This window comes from Erythrolamprus reginae, chromosome 3 (assembly GCF_031021105.1).
Source record: "Erythrolamprus reginae isolate rEryReg1 chromosome 3, rEryReg1.hap1, whole genome shotgun sequence".
In the NCBI taxonomy this organism is placed as follows: Eukaryota; Metazoa; Chordata; class Lepidosauria; order Squamata; family Dipsadidae; genus Erythrolamprus; species Erythrolamprus reginae.
In genome coordinates, this window is record NC_091952.1 from 136584033 (window position 1) to 136607504 (window position 23472).

Here is a 23472-nt window from a genome sequence, read left to right on the forward strand (position 1 = left end):
AATCATATCAGTGTTTCTAAAAAAACCCTAGCATACACACACCCTCGTGTTCCATTATCACACAGACATATTTAGGGTTTATATCAGTCAGCAAATAAAGTAAGTAAAATACTTCTTTCAATCCCAGATTGTTCCTTGAATTGCCAGGTTATGGTGGTTATTTTCTGAACTTATGTTAACAAATAACTTTGTGAATGAAGTCTGCTTGATCACTGAAAGTATGATGTTCACTTCTCATTTCCATATGGAAATGCCAACAGAAATCTATGCCTTAAATCCGGTTCTGAATATTGGATCAAAAATGGAATAACAATCTGACGTTGTGTAACGCATTTTGCTTCCCCCCTCTATATGATCCCATTTTAGTCCGGTATCATGAACAGCGCTGGAACCTCTGAAGATACCAAGCCTTTGACAAATTTCCAACGGATGGGAGTGATGAATTATTCATCCCCAAGTCCAGGATCCCTCACAAAGCATGTCTGCGCAATTTGTGGAGACAGATCATCAGGTACCCACAGCTTGATTTCTGGGAAGTATTAAATAACTATTATGATATAATATTGCCTCAGGATTCTTAGCTCTTAATTGATCATACGGAAAGTATCTTTTTGTTTCTTCACTCAGGGCAAAATCATTTTTAATGTATAGCTTTTGAGTACATTGGACTATTGCTTTATTTGAGGCCAATTTTCTAACTTTTATGAGCTGATGAGGGGGTTAACCACTCTCGCAGTGCTTAAACATCCATGCCTCATATAATTACACTCCTTCCCCTGGTTGGCTGCTGTTCTGATCACATCTGGGTTCTTCACAGTCTGGTCTGTTTCCTATACAGTTTTCTTAGTCTTCTCAGGCATATTGAGTGTTTCTGCATTTAGTCATTACTGAAACAAAATGCTCTAATAATTTGAACGCCCCAATTCAAAAGTGTAGAGAACATTTAAACTTGTTCATATATCCCAATTGGAATGTGCTGATGTGTATTGCTGTATTGCTAGGAAAGCACTATGGGGTGTACAGTTGTGAAGGCTGCAAAGGATTCTTTAAGCGGACAGTAAGAAAGGACCTTGTCTACACATGTCGAGATAATAAAGACTGTCTGATCGACAAGCGCCAGAGAAATCGTTGCCAGTATTGCCGTTATCAGAAATGTCTAGCAACAGGCATGAAAAGGGAAGGTATGTTGTTAAAATAAACACATTCATACACATATATGAACATATATATATTAAGTATATACTTAGTATATACCAGTGATCGCAAATCTATTGTGCGGGTGCCACAGGTGGCACGTGGAGCAATATCTGCTGATACATGAGCCGTTGGCTTAGCTGAGCTCCAGTGTGCATGTGAGTGCCGGCTAGCTGATGTTTGGGTCACACAGAGGGTATGTGAAGATATTTTTGGCTTCCAGAGAGCCTTCAGGGAGATGAGGGAGGGTGTTTTTACTCTCTGCTGGCTCCAGGGAAACCTTTGGAGCCTGGGGAGGGTGAAACACGAGCCTACTGGGCCCACCAGAAGTTGGAAAACAGGCTGTTTCCGGCCTCCATAATGTTCTGTCTGGGTGCCCCCAGACTTCAACACCAACTGAAAAAAGCAGCCATACACGCTGGTAAAAGCAAAGGCACTTTATAGTTTGAAAAACAAACACAGAAAAAACCCTGTTCTTCCACACAGGCAGGCTATGAGGCTTCACAGCAGAGTCAGGATGGCCAGACAATACAGCAGACTTCTTGTTGGCACACACACCACTGTAGAGAATAAGACCCACGCCTTCCCCCCCCAAGGTTTCAGCCTTCAAGGCCACAAGCCAGAATCAGAGACGCCAAAGATTACAGCCAGGTCCCAGGACTCCCAAAGATAATACTCCACAATACAGGAAGGGTGGGTCTGCCTTTTCAGCCTTTCTGGGGAGAACCACACCGAAACCCAGCTGTTGCCTCTTTAGGGCTGGAAATACCTGGCTAATTGTCCCCTTCGTTGTGCTGCTCTTCTCTGCCTGAGATCGATGATGGCTTGTGCATTTTCATCTAAGGACTCCAGGCTGCTTGCTGGGGAGAGCTCCACCCCGGGGGACTCAGGCTGTTCTCCCTCTCCCTCGGCTTGATATTCCTCCTCCCCGTCTGCCTGGGCCTCCTCCTCCTCCTCCTCCTGTTCCTCCTCCTCCCCCTCTGAGCATGGAGCCGGCAGAGGGTCAGCCGTTCCCTGAGGAGCCTCAGACGGAATCACAACACATAAGGGGGTGGGGGAAGCTGTTTTTGCCCTTCCCAGGCATTGAATTATGGGCATGGACACTCACTCATGTGCAATAGCGCATTCGCATACTCTTTTGGCACCCGAGGAAAAAATAGGTCACCATCACTGGTATATACTATATTAAGATGTGCATATGACTAACAGACCCAATAAGCAGGATCTTCAGGAACTTTAAAATCTCAAAAACAAAAAATTCATAAAATAAAGTAAATGTACACTATTTTGGCACTGAAGAATGCAAAACCAACTCTAATTCCCCTCCCCCCAACCCTGCAGAAATAAAATGAGTTTTATCCCCTCTTCCCATTGGTGACAATTTGGTCACATTGTCCAATTGGTCACAATTGGTCACATTGTCCAATTAGTTACCAGCCTTTTATTTTAATAATAGTCCACGTCTTGGCCAATACCTACAGAAGTGTCCTTGACTCTCACAGTTGAAGATTGTAGCCTCCGCATTCCATCTCACCCTTCCCTCCTCTCCTTCCAATTCTTTGACAAGTTGAAAAGCAGTAATAGTTAGAAGAAACTTAAACATTTTCCAATCTTGACACTTCATAAATTACCTATATGAGGGAATAGAAGGGAAACTCATTAAACCCCAGTTTAGTGTCATGAAAATAACACTAAACTGCGGTGAATAGCTTAAAAAAGTGGATGTTAAGACTCAATATTCAGAACAATCTTGACAGACTTGGATATTGGGGACTAGGCAACAAAATTGAAAGGCCGGATAATTAAACACCTGGCCGCCATTTGCAAAGGCGGGAATTAGCTCGGCACCAATCGCTGCAGGGGAGCTCTCGCACAATAGCACGAGAGCTCCCAGTATCCTTTGTGGGCCTCATGGACCATCGGGAGGCATGGGCATGGCTATCGCCCTATTTTAAGGTCTGTTGCGCCACCCACGCCTCCTTGCCAGGGTGCCGCCCTGCAGACACCCACCCACCCTCCGCTCAATCCAGGGTGTTTAGTGGGTCACCCAATTGGGGGCCGAGTAGGAATTTTTGGCAATCTCTGAACATTTATTCAGATTGTTTTTTCGCCTACTCCATCCTGGGCGAACGAGATGGAATTGGGGTTAGGGGGTGCATCTGCTTGTAAATAGGTTTTGATTTAACAATTTGATGCTTATATTGGTCACTATATGGCAGAAACGGGGAGGAAAGGGTATCAGTAGCAACTGTGTGTTCTCCTTTGGGCATTTTTTTGTAAGATGATTGGCACCCCCGCTGCACAACTCATGCTTCCTCATCGGATGGAGCGGTGTGAAGGGGGTGCCCTTGGGGCTCACCTACATCATTTCCGGTTCCGGGTCATGCAGGGTGAGCCCTCCCACACGCTGGGCGTGGCTTTATGGACTGGGTGTAAGCGGGGCATGCCTCACCCTGACCAGGCATGGAGTTACACCCATTGGTTGCCCAAGTATGTTGTGTTCAAGAAATTCTGCCCCCATTTAGCGACCCCTGCAGGTCTTTCTGTTAATATTTAATAAAGTGACCCATTTTACCCAACTCAGTGTCCGAGTGTTTATTTCCCATCCGATGCAATGCAATTTAGTGTTGAGAAAAGTAAGATTCTGCATTTAGGCAGGAAAAAAAATTCCTCACAGTCATTGCTGAGTAAAGCCTTATTAGAATAATTGTCTGAACATAGAAAAGAATCTAAGGAAGAAGAAAAGCCTATTCTGAACTTAGGCTCCCTGCTGATGGGTGGGAGTCAGAGAAAATGTATGGAAGTCACAGTATAATTATAGGATTACATTTCAGGACACAGAATGGAGAATGACAAAATTCTTGTGGACCTTTTTTTATGCACTAAGCGGTTCAAGAAGAGAGGCAGAGAAGCAGAGAAAGGAGTGAGAATGAAGTGGAATCTACAAGCAGCAATGGTGGGAGTCTTGAAGAGATGCCTGTGGAAAGGATTTTAGAAGCTGAAATGGCAGTTGAACTAAAGTCTGAAGCATATGGTGATGTGAATGCAGAAACCTCGGTAGGTGAGATTCATTTCGGTGCTGTTTCTTAGGCTGTGAGTAACTGTGAGTAATGTGAGTAACATTGAATACAAACTCACGAGTTAATGCACATTCAGAAAAATGACCTCTTTGGCAAGTACACTATAGGTTCATAAAATATTTTTAAACAACTGGTAATGATAGACATCTGGGGTTTTCTTATGACACACACAAGAAGAAACTTGAAAATTAGGACAACCGAATCAGTCCATTTTGGTTCCTCTTTGTCGAAGAAAGTACTAATCTGAAGTTGCTTGTTCCACTTCTTTTTCCAGACACGCACACAGTGAACATAGATTGTTTGGATTTCCTCCTGATATACACTATTTAGCTAAGTGTTAAACTTCTAGAGTGTATTTAATTTAAATGCTTTACTAACATTACTTGTGTTGAATTCCCAGTCTCAGGAAAGTTCATGTGCACATGCAAATGTTTTCCTATTTATTTATTTCCTGACTTTATTATTTTTATAAGTAGCTGAAAGAGATGTCAGTCTCCTATTTTCCCACATGAACAACCCTGTGAAGTCAGTTGGGCTTCCAACATCATATAAGCTTAACCTCTGCTCCTCTCCTCTCCTGTCCTCCCTTCACTAAAACCAGAAAACAGAAGAAAAATAAAAGTTCAGCTTAATTCTGATCTTTTAGCTGCCAAATAATTTTAGGAACACACACAGGCAAAAGGGCAGTACAGTAGTTAAATTCACAGAGGTCATTGCCCCTCCTACTCAACGGGATAGTTCCTTGTTTGGAACCAAGCTGTCTTGGCTGATCTCCTAAGATGAAATGGAAGAAAGGTGCCCAAATTTCACTGGCTGGGCTGCTGCTCCTACAATGAGCAACCCTGGCATTTGGGCAGTGTTTCAGATTCTTAAGATGCACTTTTGCTTGAAATGCATATGACTATGGATTGGATCTGCTTCAGATCTTGCTCTGTGGTTGGCTTTCCTGCAGGGTCTGTGATAACTCACCATGGCTAACTCACCATAACCAACTTGTCACAGCCAAATCACCATGGCTAACTCACCACAGCCGATTTGCCACAGCCAACTCATCACGGCCATCTCACCACATGACAACTTGTTGTGCGGCAAAAGTTACATTAATATCAAAGTAATGGTGGAATAGAATCATTTAAAAATAGATGAAAAAGGAGGGGCAGAGTAAATGTGAATGGCAAAAATTAAAATATTTTAATTTATTTTAAATAATTACATAAAATTGCTACATTGTCTTGCAGCGAGTTGTCCTATGGCAAATTGGCTGTGGCGAGTTGTCCTGCAGCGAGTTGGCTGGGAGGAGGTGGCTGCAAAGAGTTGGCCATGGTGAGTTGGCCCCAGCAAGTTGGCTGTGGCAAGTTGTCCTATTCCCTTCCTGCATTCCTAGTAGCCTAGCAGCAAAAGAAGAGTGGGAAGTTTAGAAACTAATGCTAAATAGGCACCTCTGGCAAGAGCAGCATTCAAAAATCCTTGTAGCATCAGAATACATACACAACTGATTGGAATCTATTCCTTACATCATTAGTATGGAGACCCAGAAAAGCCCTGAGCTAAATCCCTGAGCATGCACAATTCTCTCCCACAGTTAAATGGGGAATTCCTAATACTTTTGTTTTTGGAGAATTTCTAGAGTTAACAGCAGCAGGGGGAAAATGTACTCCAGGTTATCAGAGAATTAAGTAGAGCATCAGGTGTGCACCACAGAAATCAGAGTAATTCCTAGATGACATTAATAATTATAGAACATTCCTTTTGCAGCCATATAGTGGTTTTAATGGAGTGTTACAGTCCATATGCAGTAGCTCAGAGGTAAGACTTTCAGAATTCAGGAAGCAAAATCTAGCACACCTAATTTACAGATACTGTAGGAAGTCAAACAGTGTGCAATAGAGATTTTATTCTGCTTTTATTTCTATTTATTCTATTTTCTATTCTATTTTAGATGCTTCTTACTCTGTCCTTTCAAGCTAGCTTCCTTGAGGCTAGTTCTGCATTTTGGAAAGATCACCCTTATATAAAGTTACTCTCAATCCTTTTTAGTCTAAGCCATGAGAATCTCATCCATGATTCTCTTTGCTGTTCTGTTCCCTAATAAAGAAACTACTATGTAAAACATACATTTTTTGTGCAAGGATGTGTCTTATAATCTGCTCCAGATTCTGCTGATGATAAGATACCAGTTTCATACCATAATCTGACCTTTAGTCTTTTCAATTGACAGAAAGGCAATTGTTTTTCTTTTTTTTCTTCTCTTTCTTTAAATAAGGAGATGGGGGAAAAGAGGCAGAATATACCAATTGAAGACAAGAATTTCCCCATACCCCAGACAGTCCTTGGCAAGGTGGAAAGACTTATAATAGATTTAAAAGGGAGAGTGTTATTTCTAAAATTAGCTTATAGAAAATAGCCCAAACAAGGTGTTTTTGCTGGCTTATGTACTTGTTTCTCCTCTAGACCAATGATCCTGTCACCAATATTTGCCATGCAGCTGATAAACAGCTCTTCACATTGGTTGAATGGGCCAAGCGGATTCCGCACTTCTCAGACCTGACATTAGAAGACCAAGTTATCCTCCTCCGAGCAGGTAATGGCTTGTAGACTTCTCTTTGCCATTGCTCTCCTTGAATGATCAACATAGCACCAGAAACTAGAAAACTTGAATGATGTAGGTTGTAGCTGATGAATTATCCACTTGCACATTATCTCGTAAAAAGAAAATATACTTTTTTCTAAATTTTTCAAGGCATTTTGTTCTTCCAGAAGATAAAGCATCTTCCCATGTTGGGAAAAAAAATGGCTAGAGACAAGGAATTGCTCAGACCTTCAGAATTTGAGCAGTATTCAGCTTCCTCACATTTTCATATAATCCAATCTTCCTACTTTCTCTATATCTATTTTTCAGCTTAAACATGAGTACTTTTCAGCTGGTGGTCTGTAGAGATTCTCAGTCATTCAGGTCATGGTTTTCAGCTGATGGTAAGATTCTCTCATCCCAAATCCCAAAGGGATGGAATTCTGAATCTTACTTCATGCTGCTTTCTTGAAATAAAACCCAAGGTAGATGGTGGCTTTTGGAATTATGAATTGCAAATGAGCATCAGAGCTAAACAAGACAGAATGGTACGATCTGTCCTGTCTCAAAACTGAAAGGAAATGCTTCATCTTGCCAGCTAGAGCATTTACTACCAGGCTGGTTATGAATAATATTGTGAACCTCTAATCTAATCGTCTACATTCTCACTATCTATGAGCCAAAGGCAGTTTGAGACTTATAACCATTTGTTTAGTTGTTGTTTGAAATAGCACTGAAAAATGTAACTTATTGCTCATACATATGGGCATTGCTGCAACCTGGTCATGTGACCAAAATTTGGATTCTTAGCAATTGGTTCACATTTATGGTTCATACTTAGCATTTGGTTCATATTTATGACTATTGGTTTGAACCTAACCCTAACCCAGGGGTGGGCTACTGCCCAGACAGGGGGAGAGGGGAGGGGAACACAGTGGGGTAGCGAAAATGGAGCTCCACACCAAAACACCCAAATTGCACTGAAAGATGTTGAAACAAAATGCATAAGCCATGCCCACAGTGTGGCAGTAAAAAATTTGGTAGCCTATGCCCTAACCTTAACTCTAACCCTAACCTTTTGCAAATCTCTGACAAGCAAATTCAATGGGGAAGTCAGATTCACTTTACAATGATGTTTACTCATAACAACTGCAGTAGTTCACTTAACAACTGTGGCAACAATTGTAAACCACCCCGACTCTCCAGATAGAGGTGGCACATAAAACCAACAGACAAACAAATGTAGAATAGAATAGAATTTTATTGGCCAAGTGTGATTGGACACATAAGGAATTTGTCTTGGTGCATATGCTCTCAGCGTACATAAAAGAAAAAGATACATTTGTCAAGAATCATGTGGTACAACACTTAATGATTGTCATAGGGGTCAAATAAGCAATGAAGAAACAATCAATATTAATAAAAATATTAGGATACAAGCAACAAGTTACAGTCATACAATGCTAAGTGGGAGGAAAAGGATGATAGGAATGATGAGAAAAACTAGTAGAAATAGAAGTGCAGACTTAGTAAAAAGTCTGACAGTGTTTAATGTATGTCATTAAATCGTGCAAAACTCATTTAACAACTGTCTCATTTAGCAACAGAAATTTTGGGCTCAATTTGTGGTCATGGACTACCTGTATTTGGAAGAAAACCATCTCCCCAATTGGATGTGATTGTACAACCCCCATGGATATGAGATATTGTCATGCTGGTTGTGTCATCCACAATCTGTAAAATCATACATCAAGTAAAATGATCCTTTGTACATTTCTTTAAAAAGAGATTGAAAAGTATAAAAATAAAAACAATTTGATGGCTTGTTAAAAATAAATAGTTTATAGTTAAACAGTGACTATGTTGGGAAAAACACTGCTTCAACACACGGGTTTTCAATGTTTGTAGATTTGCTTGTCTTCTTAGTATTGGAAAGTAGTAAAACACATTTTTTTCTACCATCACATTGTGAAGTGGCAAAGCCCAATAACTTCTTATAAACACTTATTGGTTTAATGACATCTGGTGTCAATTATGCAGACAGATATTTAGTCAATACAAGTCATATATTTGAATTCCCTGCAAAGATTATGCCATGAGATACAAAGATTTTCTAAGAACTCTAGTCCAGCCAAGTTAACAGCCTGAATATCAAGCTTTTTTTTTTCAAAGACCCCAAAACAAATGTGTATATCACTCTTATTTCCTCTTTTAGGTTGGAATGAACTGCTGATTGCCTCTTTTTCCCATCGCTCTGTTTCTGTACAGGATGGTATCTTACTGGCCACTGGCTTACATGTGCATCGGAGCAGTGCACACAGCGCTGGAGTGGGCTCCATATTTGACAGGCATGTTTTTATTCTTAATTCCAAACTGCATTTTCCTAGATGACTACTGCTTAGTTTTGATAGAGTAAGAAAAGCTTAAACAAGTACTTCTGAAATCTGTAGGAAAGAAAAGGCTGCCTGGGTTTATGTAGGTCTAAATTTATTTATTTATTTGTTTGTTTCCTGGGAAATTTTTCCTGGCTCGGATTCTTAAGTAGAAAATGGTTCTTAAGTAGAGGCAAAAAGTAGAGGCAAAAAATTGTTGAACACCTGGTTCTTATCTAGAAAAGTTCTTAAGTAAAGTCGTTCTTAAGTAGAGGTACCACTGTAATTCCTTTTTCTGATAAATGGGGTATGTTGATCTAAAGAATATATGAGAACATTTCAGTTTCCTTCTATGTAACCTAGATACTAGATACTGTACCTAAGAACGCATCTACTTATGAACTTTTCTAGATAAGAACCAGGTGTTCAAGATTTTTTTGCTTCTTCTCAAGAACCATTTTCCACTTACAAACCCAACCCTCCGAAACTGTAACCGGAAAAGGCAGGGAGAAGCCTCTGTGGGGCTTCTCTAGGAATCTCCTGGGAGGAAACAGGGCCTCCACCCTCCCTGTGGTTTCCCTAATCGCATACATTATTTGGTTTTTACATTGATTCCTATGGGAAAAATTGCTTCTTCTTACAAAGTTTTCTACATAAGAACCTGGTCACAGAATGAATTAAGTTTGTAAGTAGAGGTACCACTGTAGTCTATTGTAAGAAAGAGGTATTACAGATGTGATGCACAGGTATATTCTAAAGGGGCAAGCCATAGAAAGGATTAATAAAGAATTATCAGTGAGATAGAATTTTAAAAAATTAACTGATATGGTAGGGTAAATATATTTTATGAAATCCATGTAGAATTAACACTGTTAACATGGTAGGCTACAGGAGATATGAAGGAATGATCTGTACCTCTAGTTGTTCAAACACACAGATGTCAAAACTCAATTTCGCTGGGGGCTGTATCACAGTTGTATTTGACCTTGGAAGGCCAGGGGGGGCATGATCAGGGTGAGTGTGGCCAGCTCGATGGCACTCGTGTCGGAAGCGCCTGTGGTGGCCCAAGTTCTCTGCCAGAGATAACAGGCTCCCAAGCTCCATTTCAGCTGCGACCTTCTGTAACCCTCCGTCAGCAAAAAATGGACCTTGGGAGTGCCCTTCTGAGCTCCATTTTCACTGGCAGAGGAACTGAGGGCAGGTTCTTCACTGTTTCCAGGGTGGCCCCATTGGCCAGATTTTTGCATCCTGTGGGCCCGATTTGGCACCTGGGCCTTGAGTTTGACACCCCTGCTCAAACAGATCAAAAGGATTAACACTTTATAAGGGTTTTTCATTTGTGGCTTTAGTTATAGCTCTTCCTAATTTAATTCAAATATTTCTTTAGAATTATCCTCCTTTGGAATAAATATATAACATAATTGGAACAAGAAAGCTGTTCCATAGAGTTGCAGACCCCATAGAGAAGTTTCTTCCCCCAAATTTCTCACAAGAGCATCCTCCTCTAGGACATGCAAACTGAATGAATGGCTTTTAATTGAAAGAGATAATTCTGCAGGTATCTGCATTCCAAAACACTGCTTAGATTGAAATCTTAGCTTGAAAAGGAATAAAAACAACAAAATTGAGCATCCATTTGCATGAAGATTACTCTATTTCCCTGTTTAAAACATTCAGGTTTTCCACAAGCATGAAAATAGATGGGAGAACTACTGCAAAAATGCAGTATGACTCTAAATGATTATAGCATTGAATTGATGCTTCATTAAACAAACAAAAAACCTCACCCCAGCTCCTGATAATTCTACACTACTTAACCACAGAATGGGATAACTTGCAGTGGCCAACTCGTCACAGGACAACTTGCTGCAGACAACTTGCCGTGGGACAATTCTACATGGGATAACTCCATGTGATAAATGTTATTTGCTATGTTTTGTTGACATTACGTCCATTTTTGTGGAAATGGCCAAAATTAAAATAATGTCAAAGAAACAGTGCTGGATAACATTTATTGGGTTGAGTTATCCATGTGGAATTGCCCCATGGTGAGCTGGCCATGGCAAAATGGTTGTCTTAGACCCACTTAACTACCGCTTAGAGTAGAAGCACCAGTAACCCATACATATAATTTGATTCACTCATTCTCCTTCTTCCTGGTCTCTCTTTGCAGAGTTCTTACTGAGTTGGTATCCAAAATGAAAGACATGCAGATGGACAAATCTGAACTGGGGTGTCTGCGAGCCATTGTCTTGTTCAATCCAGGTTAAGTATTGAATCTTGGGGAGGCTTCCATCTTCCTCAGGAAATTCTCAGGCCTCTCTACACCCAGCTAATTTAACCAATGACTATACTGGATTCTGAGGAGCAGAGGGGTTTTTTTTCTTATGACTTTTCATAATTGATTTTGGTTTTTGTTTTAATTGGCTTTCAGTGTTTGTCATTATCATGTTGCATTTACTGAGGCAACAATGATCTACAAGAAACAATAATGGTAAATGTATGGAAGATGAGTTTCAAAGAAGAAAGAGAAATTGAATGCTACACAGAGAAGAGTAATTGAACAGTAATTAGACAAAATAGATGGGAAATGGGAATGCTGAGATTATCCCAGTGTTCAGTATTAACCGTGTTACAACTTCTTGAGTTGCAGCTGTAACTATTCCATTATATTATGAACAGCTACATGCCTTTTCACAGATTTCTTAAAATAGATAACAAAGTTTATATTTCATAAAATTGTTAGATTTTTTTCATATAATACACAATTTAAGAATCAGTATAATTTCTCTCTATTGTCACTGCATCAGATGCCAAAGGCCTGTCCAGTCCTGCAGAGGTAGAATTTCTACGTGAGAAAGTTTATGCTACCCTGGAGGCATACACAAAACAGAAGTATCCTGAACAACCTGGAAGGTAAATAGAAATTGTTTAGGTTGCTTAATGCATCGTGATATTAATAAGTTACAAAATTATGTCAGCCATGATGTTTTTGTATCCTTAGCTTGAATTTATAGGAGAATATAGAACCATAAATAAAATGAATAAATGCTCTTTTTCTCTCTGTGACTGAGCCTTCAACTTCAAACTGAAACTGAAAATGTTGTAGGTGTCTTCAGACAACCTAAAGAGAGAAAGAAGGAAAGAGGAAAGACGAGGGGTAGATTAGGATGAAGTGGATGATGAGCTAAAATTGCTCAATTAGCCTCATAGTTAAAGCAGAGAATGATACTCAGTACAGTTGGATGTAATATCAAATGTTTTAAGCATCTTTTGTCAATATTAAATGCTTACTAAATGTAATGCTGTCTAGAATTACACTATTTTTCTAGTACATAAGATATTACTGAGATATTATTATACATACAGTCAGTGAAGGGTTACCAACATTTTTACTATCACACTGTGGGCGTGACTTATGCAGGACACCCTGAATTTTCTTTTAACATCTTTCAGTGCAAATTGGTGCTCTGGGGTGGAGCTCCATTTTTGCTACCCACTGTGTTCCCCCCACCCATCCGGGCAGTAGCCCACCCCTGCATACAGTATTTCTTCGGGATTTCCATTGCTCAAGAATTGGGGAATCTTACCATGCAAAATTTGTGTTAGCAATGTTAATCCTACAACATTTTGGTTATACATGAACTAAAAGCACAATCACAAGCATTCTAGAGAGGGAAAAATTGGAAAAAAGCAGAAGAAGCCATTGGAACTAGACAAAAAGCTTGGTGAATATCTAAAAATTTAAAAAGCATATGTGGGAGGTGGAAATAGAAACAAGGAATTAGCTAGCGTGAAAGATGCCAGGAAATCTAAATCTCAAACAAAAGGTGTTTGAGGAAATCTAAATCTCAATTTAAAACAAGCTTGGCACAGGATGCTAAGATTTTTTTAAGGGAATTAAAGGAAAAGATTCAGTATATCAGAAGTTTGATGAAAACAGTACAAGGATAACAGGTAATAGAAAAAGGCAAAACTGCCTGACTCTTTTTGCTTCAGTTTTTCTGAAAAGAGGAGTTCAGTTACACTGGATAACCGTAGACAAAAAAACCCCAAATCTGTAAGTATCTGTAAATAAAACAACACAGTGGTTAGTAGACATTGATATGTCTTTGTTAAGAATTAGTGTCAGAGTGCGCCAGTGTGACTAGGTGAGACAATCCCCAATCTCAGGTACATAGAATTTGCCTTCCCCTTTAACATCAGGTTGTTGTGCATTAGCCAAACTAACAAATGTTTGCTTAGCTGGTCTCAAGCCAAAAAACATTTCTGGGTCATTTGCAATGCGGTAACTCCCTCCTCTGTCCAACAACCAAGTGTTTTCAGACACTGTTGCTGCCAGGGGAAAAAATGATGATGAAGAACCATCCCTCATGTGTGGAATAGCCCTATGGCCTTGTCTTCCTGCTCCTCTGTTTCTCCTTTCAGGGCAGCCTCTCTAGAGATGCTCTGTAGAACCACACGCGAAGCAACATTTCACTGTGTAAACATCTCAGCTGCTCTGCTTGCATTTTGAGATGCTGCAGATGTTGACCTGTGCTGAGCATTATCTCCTTCCTATCCTAGTCCCCTTTCAAAACATTCTTCCTCCAGCAATCACCCAGTCAAATACTTCATGGTTAAGCCCTTCTCTTGCATAGACTCTAGGCTACTCACAATGTCCCATTAATTGTCCAATGAACTGAGCACCACATATACCTTGTGTGCCTCAGTAAACATCATTTCTCTTTCCTCTAATTCCAGGAATGTCTTTCTCATAGCCTGCAGATATGTGGACATGCTTCTCTGGCTTTAGTTGTGCTTTATATGGTCTCGTCAGCAACACTTTAATACGTACAGCCTCTCTAACACATACACTGTGCAAAGCCTCCCAGCCCAATTTTGCAGACTGGAGACCTCTCATGTGCATCAGCTGACAGTTTTCTAAAGCCATAATTATGCTGGCAAATGCTTTTTCATTTCTTCTCTAGTTTCCATCAATATAAATAAATAAACAAACAAATAAATAAACAAATAAATAAACAAACAAACAAATAAACAAATAAACAAATAGACAGCCAGCCAGCCAGCCAGCCAGCCAGCCAGCCAGACAGACAGACAGACAGACAGACAGACAGACAGATAGATAGATAAATATGTTGACCGAATCCATGTTAGCTGTTTAGGTTACAAACACCAACCATTAATACACCACAATGCACAGCTCTGGTGCAAGCTCTCACTGGGTTTCTATTCTCTCTGGCTTTTCTGGCCTTTTCTCTGAACTGGGTCAATAACCCGTCATAGTGTGCACAATGTGACTATGTGAGACTGCCCAGGAGCAAAACAGAGATTTGTATGTAAATAGTGGTTATATCTACAAAGAATATATACATACATGTACTTTAGTCAGACCTTAAATAAACAGCAATCAGCAATTACAGCACAGAAGCACACATGGAGAGAGGGATAAAGTGATATCAGCTCAAATACCTTGCTGGCTCATTCCCAGTATTACATCATCGTAACAGCTAGTCAGCTCTTAAACCATTACCCTGACAGTCTCATCAGACTAACCTAATCTCAAATTTTGAATTTGGCAAACCAGGAAATTTATTCAGTAATAATCTAGGATGCTTTAGCTGGCTCTAGAAATCTAAATGCATTCAAGGTCAGTCAATATTTCCTGACTATTTTTATTGTCAAGCTCAGATTCAATTCCTGCCTTTTAATCATCTATTTGAAATGATTAAGTGGAGCATGTCCTTCACTCCAAGAAGACTAAACCAATCTAAAAGCAGAGTATTTTATCTTTTTCTATGCTACTTGCCATCTTTCGCCATCTTCCCAGAGTAGCTAGTGTATTGCTTCTTTTCTCTTGGTTTCATTTTAAACATATCTAAAGAGCACTTGAGTTTTTCTTCACATGCTTCATTAACTTCCACTCATTTTGAAGTTGAGCTTTCCTGATACCGTCTTTGCAAATTTGGACCAACTCTCTGTATTGTTTGATGACCTTTTTTCCCCTTACCTCTCTCTCTCTCTCTCTCTCTTTCTCTCTGTCTCTCTCTCTCTCTCTGTGATTTTAAATCAGATTTGGCAGAGATACACTGGCTTGTTTCTGCTATTCAATATTGGACTGGAGAAGGATTTCGCTGTTAGCATCTTCATTTTAAGGAACTCTTTGGTCAATTTTTCTTACTAACTTCTCAGGCCATTGAATCTTATATAGATAGGAAATGATTTGGAGCTGATTTTCATGACCAGCATTTTCCAGTACATGTACTGGCCCATTTCTAAAGGGCAGGAATGCACAACATCATCCTGTACTACTCTGTTTCCCCCCAAAATAAGACATCCTCCAATAATAAGCCCAATTGGTTTTTGAGTGCATAGCAATAAGGCTAAGCACTTAAGTCAGGGTTCAAAAAATATAACACAGGGTCTTATTTTCAGGTAAACATGGTAATGATTGATCACTAACCAAGGTAGTCACTAAAAGAGGAATGGCTGCATATACAAGCTCATTTATAAAACAGTGGAAGACTGGCCTTGTCTGGTTTAGTTCAATCTTTTAAAGTGCAATTGACAAGAAGTTGGACACTTTCTCCTTCCAGCCAAAGGGACAGAAAAATTGTAATATTTTTGGTGTTCATTTTTTAATTCCCACACACCCACCCTGCACTGGTAAAGAAATGGGTAGATCCACCAATAAGAGAGTTTAATTAATTAGATGCATACACTGTCTTTCAAAGCAGTATATATGGTGCTCTTGCCTCCTGGTTTCCCCATAACAAGCCTATGTCATGGGTTAGAATGAGATAAAGCAACTGGCCAATCGACACCCAGACTTTCATGCCTAAGGGAGGACTAAAATGTCTGGTATCCTGAGTTATAACCCAGCAACCCAGGTCATCACTGGGGTCAAAGCAGAATAATGGACGGAAATTCAGACAAGGATTTCTAAAACCAGCCATTTCAATCTGGTGTTGTAATGCTGCAAAGTAGAAAAGTCCTGAATACTATTTTTAAATAGAATGCAAAAAGTGGGGAAGGATGAGGGATAGGTATAAATGTGCCTTTATGTGGATTAGTACTCCAGTGCATTTGGCCCTGAAATGTTATTTAGGAAAACATACAGTTCTTAGCTTGAAAGAGAATCCTCAGGAGCTAATTTTTATAATTTTTACATTGTCCCATTCTGCCATCTGCTGGACAATATTTAGATTGCTAAAATAAAAAAACCCATACATTTTCTGAATTATTTTAAAATCTTTTTTGATTCTTCATCTGTTTTTGAGCAGCAATATTAGATTATCCTACAGAGAAAAGAGACCTCTAACTGAAGGGAATACTCGCATTTGCAATGTATTCCCACAGCACAGTGATGGTGAACCTATGGCACGGGTGCCACAGGTGGCACGCAGAGCCATTCCTGCTGGCATGCTAGCCATTTATTTATTTACTTATTTTGTCCAATACACAATAATACACAATGAAGATTATAGAGGATATAGTACAGAAAAAAAACGAGATATAGGAGAGACTATAGGACAGGGGATGGAAGGCCCTCTAGTGAGCTTATGTACGCCTTAGCTCAGATCCAATGTGCAGGTGTGTGCCAGCTAGCTGGTTTTTGGCTCACACAGAGGCTCTGGGAGGGCATTTTTGGCTTTCAGAGAGCCTCAAGTGGGATGGGGGAGGGCGTTTTTACCCTCCTGCAGCTCCAGGGAAGGGTGGAACCCAAGCCTGCTGGGCCCACCAAAAGTTGGGAAACAGTCAGTTTCTGGCCTCCAGAGGGCCTCTGGGGGATGGGGGAAGCTGTTTTCTCCCTCCCCAGGCATTGAATTATGGGTGTGGGCACTCGTGTATGCATGATAGCATGTGCGCACACTCTTTCGGCACCTGAGGGAAAAAAGGTTCGCCATCACAGCCATAGCATTTCAAAGTGTTCAATTTTAATTATATTATGTCAAAGGTAGTAATAGATAGAAGGGGTATAATACTGAATTTTACACATACATAAACATACTACATACCCTCAATTTAATTAAATAATTTTTAAAAAGGAAGATGACTAATACAAATGAATATAAAGTAAGAAAGTTTAAAATGCAAGAAAGAAAAAAAACAGAAAATAAAGAAAAAAGATATAAAGAAATAGTTTCTATTTTTTTACAGCAGTTATAAGTACAATTATAAATCTTCCACTTATTCTATGGTTGTAACATAACTTTCATCTTCCTATAATCTAATTAGCAATAATAATTAGCAATAAAGGTATATATTGTCTTTTCTATAATTAAATACAGTAAGTCAATTTAGCCATTTCAGCCAAACACCACCGCCCCCATCTTTACTAACTATTCCTCCAGTGTGCGTAATGCAGAATTTTTCCATCTTTGTGCAAATAATAATCTTGCTGTAGTTATCATGTACAAAAACAATATTCAATGACATTTTCTGAACTGTTTGTCATAAGACAAACTTCTGGCCTCAATTGCATAACCTCCTATAAAATCCTCTGGATCAACTTACTTAGTGTAGCTTTACCCAGCCATTGAACATTATAAATTGATATGTCCCTTTTTGTTATTTAGATTTACAACATATATATTTCTAGACAATCTCTCTGAGGAGCTGCATCAGCAGTAAACAATTTTATATATTATAAAAATAATTTTATAAAAAGCCTCTTTAAGGTTATAACATAGTATATATAAAGAAAGTTTTAAATACAAGTTTAAGAATGTTTTAAATGTAATAAACAGAAAAAAGGTTGATTAAAACTTTGAATTTAGAAAATTACAAATGGACTAAGGATCCAGGCAAATTTAAAATAGTTTTTTGGAATTAGTTATAATTTTTCCTGTACAAAAATGCTGTTGTTTTGAATTTAAAAAGAAAAAAACATAATAGCATTTTTAAAATTGAGCATCAGGGGGAATTAAAGATTATTAAAAAGAACATATAAGCTTGATTTATAGTAACACAATGAAGCAAAATATTCTAATATTAGGCAAATTGAATGATATTTTTGATACAATGGACTCTGAAGGTTACTAGTATCAACAGAGACATCTGCCTCTATGAAGAGACTGCATCTAAAAATCTTATGAAGGAGGAACAAGTTCTACCTGACAAGACTGAGTTGAAAATATATTTACAAATGTATTTATTTATGTAGCATATGGCAATGTTACATTAACCAGGAGACTACAATGCTAATGCAGAGTAATAGTTTGGCTGCCTCTTAGCTAGCCCACTCGTGTGCTTCCCAAGGTATGCCACATGAGGGCGAGCTGGCTCCACACCAGGAAGAAAGACACGTGGCTTTTCTGCAGCAGCAGCATCATAAGGCTTCACCAACAGGCATCACAATCTGGAAAATTCAGCATCAGCAAGATTCTGTCTGCAGGAAGTGCTTCCTCTTCACCCCACCAAAGTGGTACCTATTTATTTACTTACGTGCAGCTTGCTAGGAGGGCAAAAGCTGAGCCAAGTCACCACCAGGAGCTCACCACACCATACAGTACAAGGATTTGAACCACTGGAGCAAATATGATCTCCACTTTCATTAAGTGACTAAGCCACCATGCCTCCCATATTTATAAATGACAGCCTGCAACATGGAAAAAGATGTTACACTGAACACATATAAGAGGTCTAATATCTTCATTAAAAGCAATATACAAATGATGGTCAAATAATATATCAAGAGAGTAATCTGTCAATTTTCCTATATTGGATTTACAAAAGAGTTATCATTAAAGGGAAGGTTCAAAGAAACAATGAAAAGAGAGTTTTACATCATTATTTGTTGTTAACCACTAAAGATCAAGACTGTTAGAAGTAAAAGGAATATAAAGTTAGTTCATTTTATCAAAGTTAAAATTCCTCATAACTCTTAAAATGACTGAAAGGACTTAAATGACAATGCATTATAGATTTGTTTATAGTTAAGAGATGTTACGGTATAATGGGAAGAAGGTATCATTTCTGCATTGTTTAGAGGACATGATAAGTTACTAGAATTATTTATATTTGTTGGAATGTCGCTCCTTTTTTCTTTTTTTCTTTATTATATCCTTTTGTCTTTCTGTTTTTCTTTTTTGCACCTTCCATTTCTTTTCATAGTTATATATTTTAAATCTGTATTAAAGTTTTACTTGTAATTATAATCTTTAATAAAGTATACATATATGTGTATGTGTATATACACACATTGACACACTCAAACAAACAGTTATCTCTCTCCTCTCTCCCCTCTTCCTCCTCTCTTTCTCTCTCTCTCTCTATATAAAATGAACGGCATCCAAAGGACATATGGTTTTGACAATGTCAGATATCTTAGCACTTGCACACAGACTTCTGCTGGCTTGCTTCCAACCCAGTTCAGAAAAGGGGGATTCTGTTTGACCTTGGGATTACCAGCACCTATTGATTACAGATTTTCTTCCTCCCTCCCTCTTTCTCTCCGTCCCTCCTTCCTTCCCTCCCTCTATCTCTCCCCCCCCACCCTCCCTCCTTCTTCCAGATTTGCTAAACTTCTTCTCAGGCTGCCTGCATTGCGATCTTTGTTGTTAACCACTAAAGATCAAGACTGTTAGAAGTAAAAGGAATATAAAGTTAGTTCATTTTATCAAAGTTAAAATTCCTCATAACTCTTAAAATGACTGAAAGGACTTAAATGACAATGCATTATAGATTTGTTTATAGTTAAGAGATGTTACGGTATAATGGGAAGAAGGTATCATTTCTGCATTGTTTAGAGGACATGATAAGTTACTAGAATTATTTATATTTGTTGGAATGTCGCTCCTTTTTTCTTTTTTTCTTTATTATATCCTTTTGTCTTTCTGTTTTTCTTTTTTGCACCTTCCATTTCTTTTCATAGTTATATATTTTAAATCTGTATTAAAGTTTTACTTGTAATTATAATCTTTAATAAAGTATACATATATGTGTATATACACACATTGACACACTCAAACAAACAGTTATCTCTCTCCTCTCTCCCCTCTTCCTCCTCTCTTTCTCTCTCTCTCTCTATATAAAATGAACGGCATCCAAAGGACATATGGTTTTGACAATGTCAGATATCTTAGCACTTGCACACAGACTTCTGCTGGCTTGCTTCCAACCCAGTTCAGAAAAGGGGGATTCTGTTTGACCTTGGGATTACCAGCACCTATTGATTACAGATTTTCTTCCTCCCTCCCTCTTTCTCTCCGTCCCTCCTTCCTTCCCTCCCTCTATCTCTCCCCCCCCACCCTCCCTCCTTCTTCCAGATTTGCTAAACTTCTTCTCAGGCTGCCTGCATTGCGATCTATAGGTCTGAAATGCCTGGAACATCTCTTCTTCTTCAAGCTAATAGGTGATACCCCTATTGACACCTTTCTTATGGAGATGTTAGAGACCCCTCTGCAAATCACCTGATGAGGACAGGATGATAATAAGAAAATGCAAAAGACACCACTGAAGAGGTTTTGTTCCTGATCTGCCTGCTTTCACCCATTCCATTCTCCTGAACATCTGTATGGAATGACTTTCAGAAAGAATAGGAACTCCTATAAAGGTTAAGCTTTTAAAAAATGGAATGTTGTTCATATGCAGACTTTTAAATAGTAGCTAGGAGGAACAGAGCATCCTGCAGCTCATCAAAAATTATTTGTAGCTCATCACAAAAAAACTTGTATGAATGATTGAGTTTAAATTATTTTTTCAATTTCCAAAAGATGAGAAATAAAATAATATATGAGTAATTAGTATGGAAGTCACTGCTGAGGTCCTGCTTACTGGGTATTCTGGAGAATTGAGTTAGGAAACGTCTCTTACAACATGTCATTTATATCCTTGTATACTTGTGTTCAAATTTTACCCAAAATATATATACACATGATAAGAAACTGGCATTGGATATTGTTGACATCATAATTCCAAGATGGAACAGGATAATTTGGAATAGACTTCCATTCATTTACATGATCTGAATATGGGCTTGTTTTATTTTAGATAGCAATACATTACTCTAGATTTTCTTTTGTTATTTTGTTGTGACAATATTTATAAATAATTGTTCAGCATGTTATATTACTGTGTACATATTCCTGCTGTACTTTGTTATGTGCAAGGAGGACAAAACCGAAATGTCCAAACCGATCTGGAAGTAAAGCGGTTTATTCAGTTCAAATTCTCATTACATAGAATAGCTGAAATAAGAACAAGGAGGTTGAGCCATTTAGCCTAAAAACAGACTTTCATGATGTTGCTTCTATTCTTTAGCGAAAGCATTCTTAACATTTTGCTGGAAGTCTACCAACATAGAAAATCCTTACATTCCTCTTATGAGACACCAGAGGGCTCCCACGCAGGATAGCAGAAAATTGGGGAATTGGGAGGTGGAAAAAAGAGGGGGAAAATAGAACATTTAAAAGCTAACACTAAAAGATGGTGGTCTCCATAACAACCATCAAATGAGGATGTCAAGTACTATATGTTGTATGCATGTTGTTATGTTTTACATACAGTATTTGGGGCAACAAAAAGCATACACACTTCTTATAATTCCTTATGTCCACATTTAACATTTCTTTTGCATCATACTATTCTGTTTTTTTAACATAGTTTATGAAATTGCTGCTTATAGTGCATCCTATTCTTTTGTATTTTTATTATAAAAAAGCTGTGAGAGGAAATTATACTTTATTTGTATAAAGCACAAATTAATCCAATCAGAACAATGACTATAAATCTAAAATTTATATTATTGTGCACTTGAATTAAACAGAGAATTTACATACTATACATCTCTGTGATCAAATACTCTACCTTCAAGATAAATATAAAACATAATGAAAATAAATGATTACATGCAGCAAAATGTCATAATGATAAACTAATACAAAAAAATCTTAAATGTCTGAAGTGAACCCCAAAATTATCCTTGGGCTATTTCAAAAACTATCTGAAATAATAGATTTCATGATGATTAAAGATTTCATCTCATCCAGCCAACACTTTCTTCATATGCATAGAACAAAATTATGTCATAACTCGTTACTGAAAATGAGGAAGTATGCCTAAATAGCTGAACTTCTACATCTCAAAATACTCTTACGGCACTCCCAAATTATATGTCCGCATATGCAGAAGCATAACCTTAGTGTCATACCACCTTTGTGTTCTCTGATCATAAAATGTATGAATCAGGCCATAAAAATTTAATCTTCATTTTTTTTAAAAAAATCCACATTTTCCTTTGTTGTCTATAAGTACTTTAATACTGAGTTTGATTTAGAATTTCCAGATAAACATGGGAGGAGGGAGGTAGTCTTACAGGGAGATTTTTTGGTTCAATCAACCAGTTGATTATCTGACATCCAACCAGAAAGCTATCTGACATCATCTGCTTCACTAATAATTATACACACTGTGGGATTCAGCCAGTTCACATCAGTTCAACTGAACTGGTTGTTAACTCTGTGCGCAGTTCAGCGAACTGGCTGAATCACCATGAGGCTCATCCCTCCCTCACCCACGTACTCCTCGCCTCGGCTGGCCTTTCCGGAGGCCATTTTGGCATCTCGGTGCTCCTATAGCTATCCCTCCCAACTCCAAGCAAGCCACGTCCACGCAGGTGAAACCCCAAGACAGCTCTGACAAGGCACTTTGAGGGAGGGTAAACAAGCAGCCAAACTAACTGCCTGAAGGACCCCATCCATCACCAGGTGCCTCAGCAGGCGGTGAGCAAGGCCTTGGCTGGGCACCTTGGCAAACTACAGACTTTGAAGGGGCCAATCTAAGGCCCAAAGCTGGCTCTGACCTTAGGAGGCTGGGGGCATTGTTGGGGCTCCTGTGAAGAGGTGTTCAGGCCCTGTCCCCATGCAGCACTGTGATCCATGAGCTGCTGCTGGCATTATGCAGCTACCCGGGAAGCCTCTTCATGGACGGTGGTCTACAGGTGGGCGCCCCTCATCCCTCCCCTCCCAGCTACTCATCAACTGACCTGAGAAGATAAGGCGGACAGTGGTGGTGGGGGGAGACCAGCATCTCCGGGCCCACCACGCGATTAAGTATTGTATAATACATAATAATAATAATAATAATAATAATAATAATAATAATAATAATAATAATAATATTTATTGGATTTGTATGCCGCCCCCTCCGCAGACTCGGGGCGGCTAACAACAATAATAAACACAACATGTACAATCCAATAATAATAATTAAAAAAAACAACTAAAAACCCCCATTATAAAACCAAACATACACA

At 38.8% G+C, this 23472-nt stretch overlaps 1 protein-coding gene across 1 annotated transcript; it reads left to right on the forward strand.

The window, feature by feature from the left end:
• Positions 1 to 378: 378 nt before the first annotated feature.
• Positions 379 to 21997, forward strand: RXRG (retinoid X receptor gamma). Its single transcript, XM_070749048.1, has 8 exons — positions 379 to 511; positions 1002 to 1181; positions 4082 to 4251; positions 6726 to 6855; positions 9059 to 9191; positions 11389 to 11480; positions 12026 to 12131; positions 20486 to 21997. Exons 1-8 carry the CDS (start codon positions 430 to 432, stop codon positions 20631 to 20633), a joined length of 1041 nt encoding a protein of 346 aa, XP_070605149.1. The 5' UTR covers positions 379 to 429; the 3' UTR covers positions 20634 to 21997.
• The last annotated feature ends 1475 nt before the right edge of the window (positions 21998 to 23472 follow it).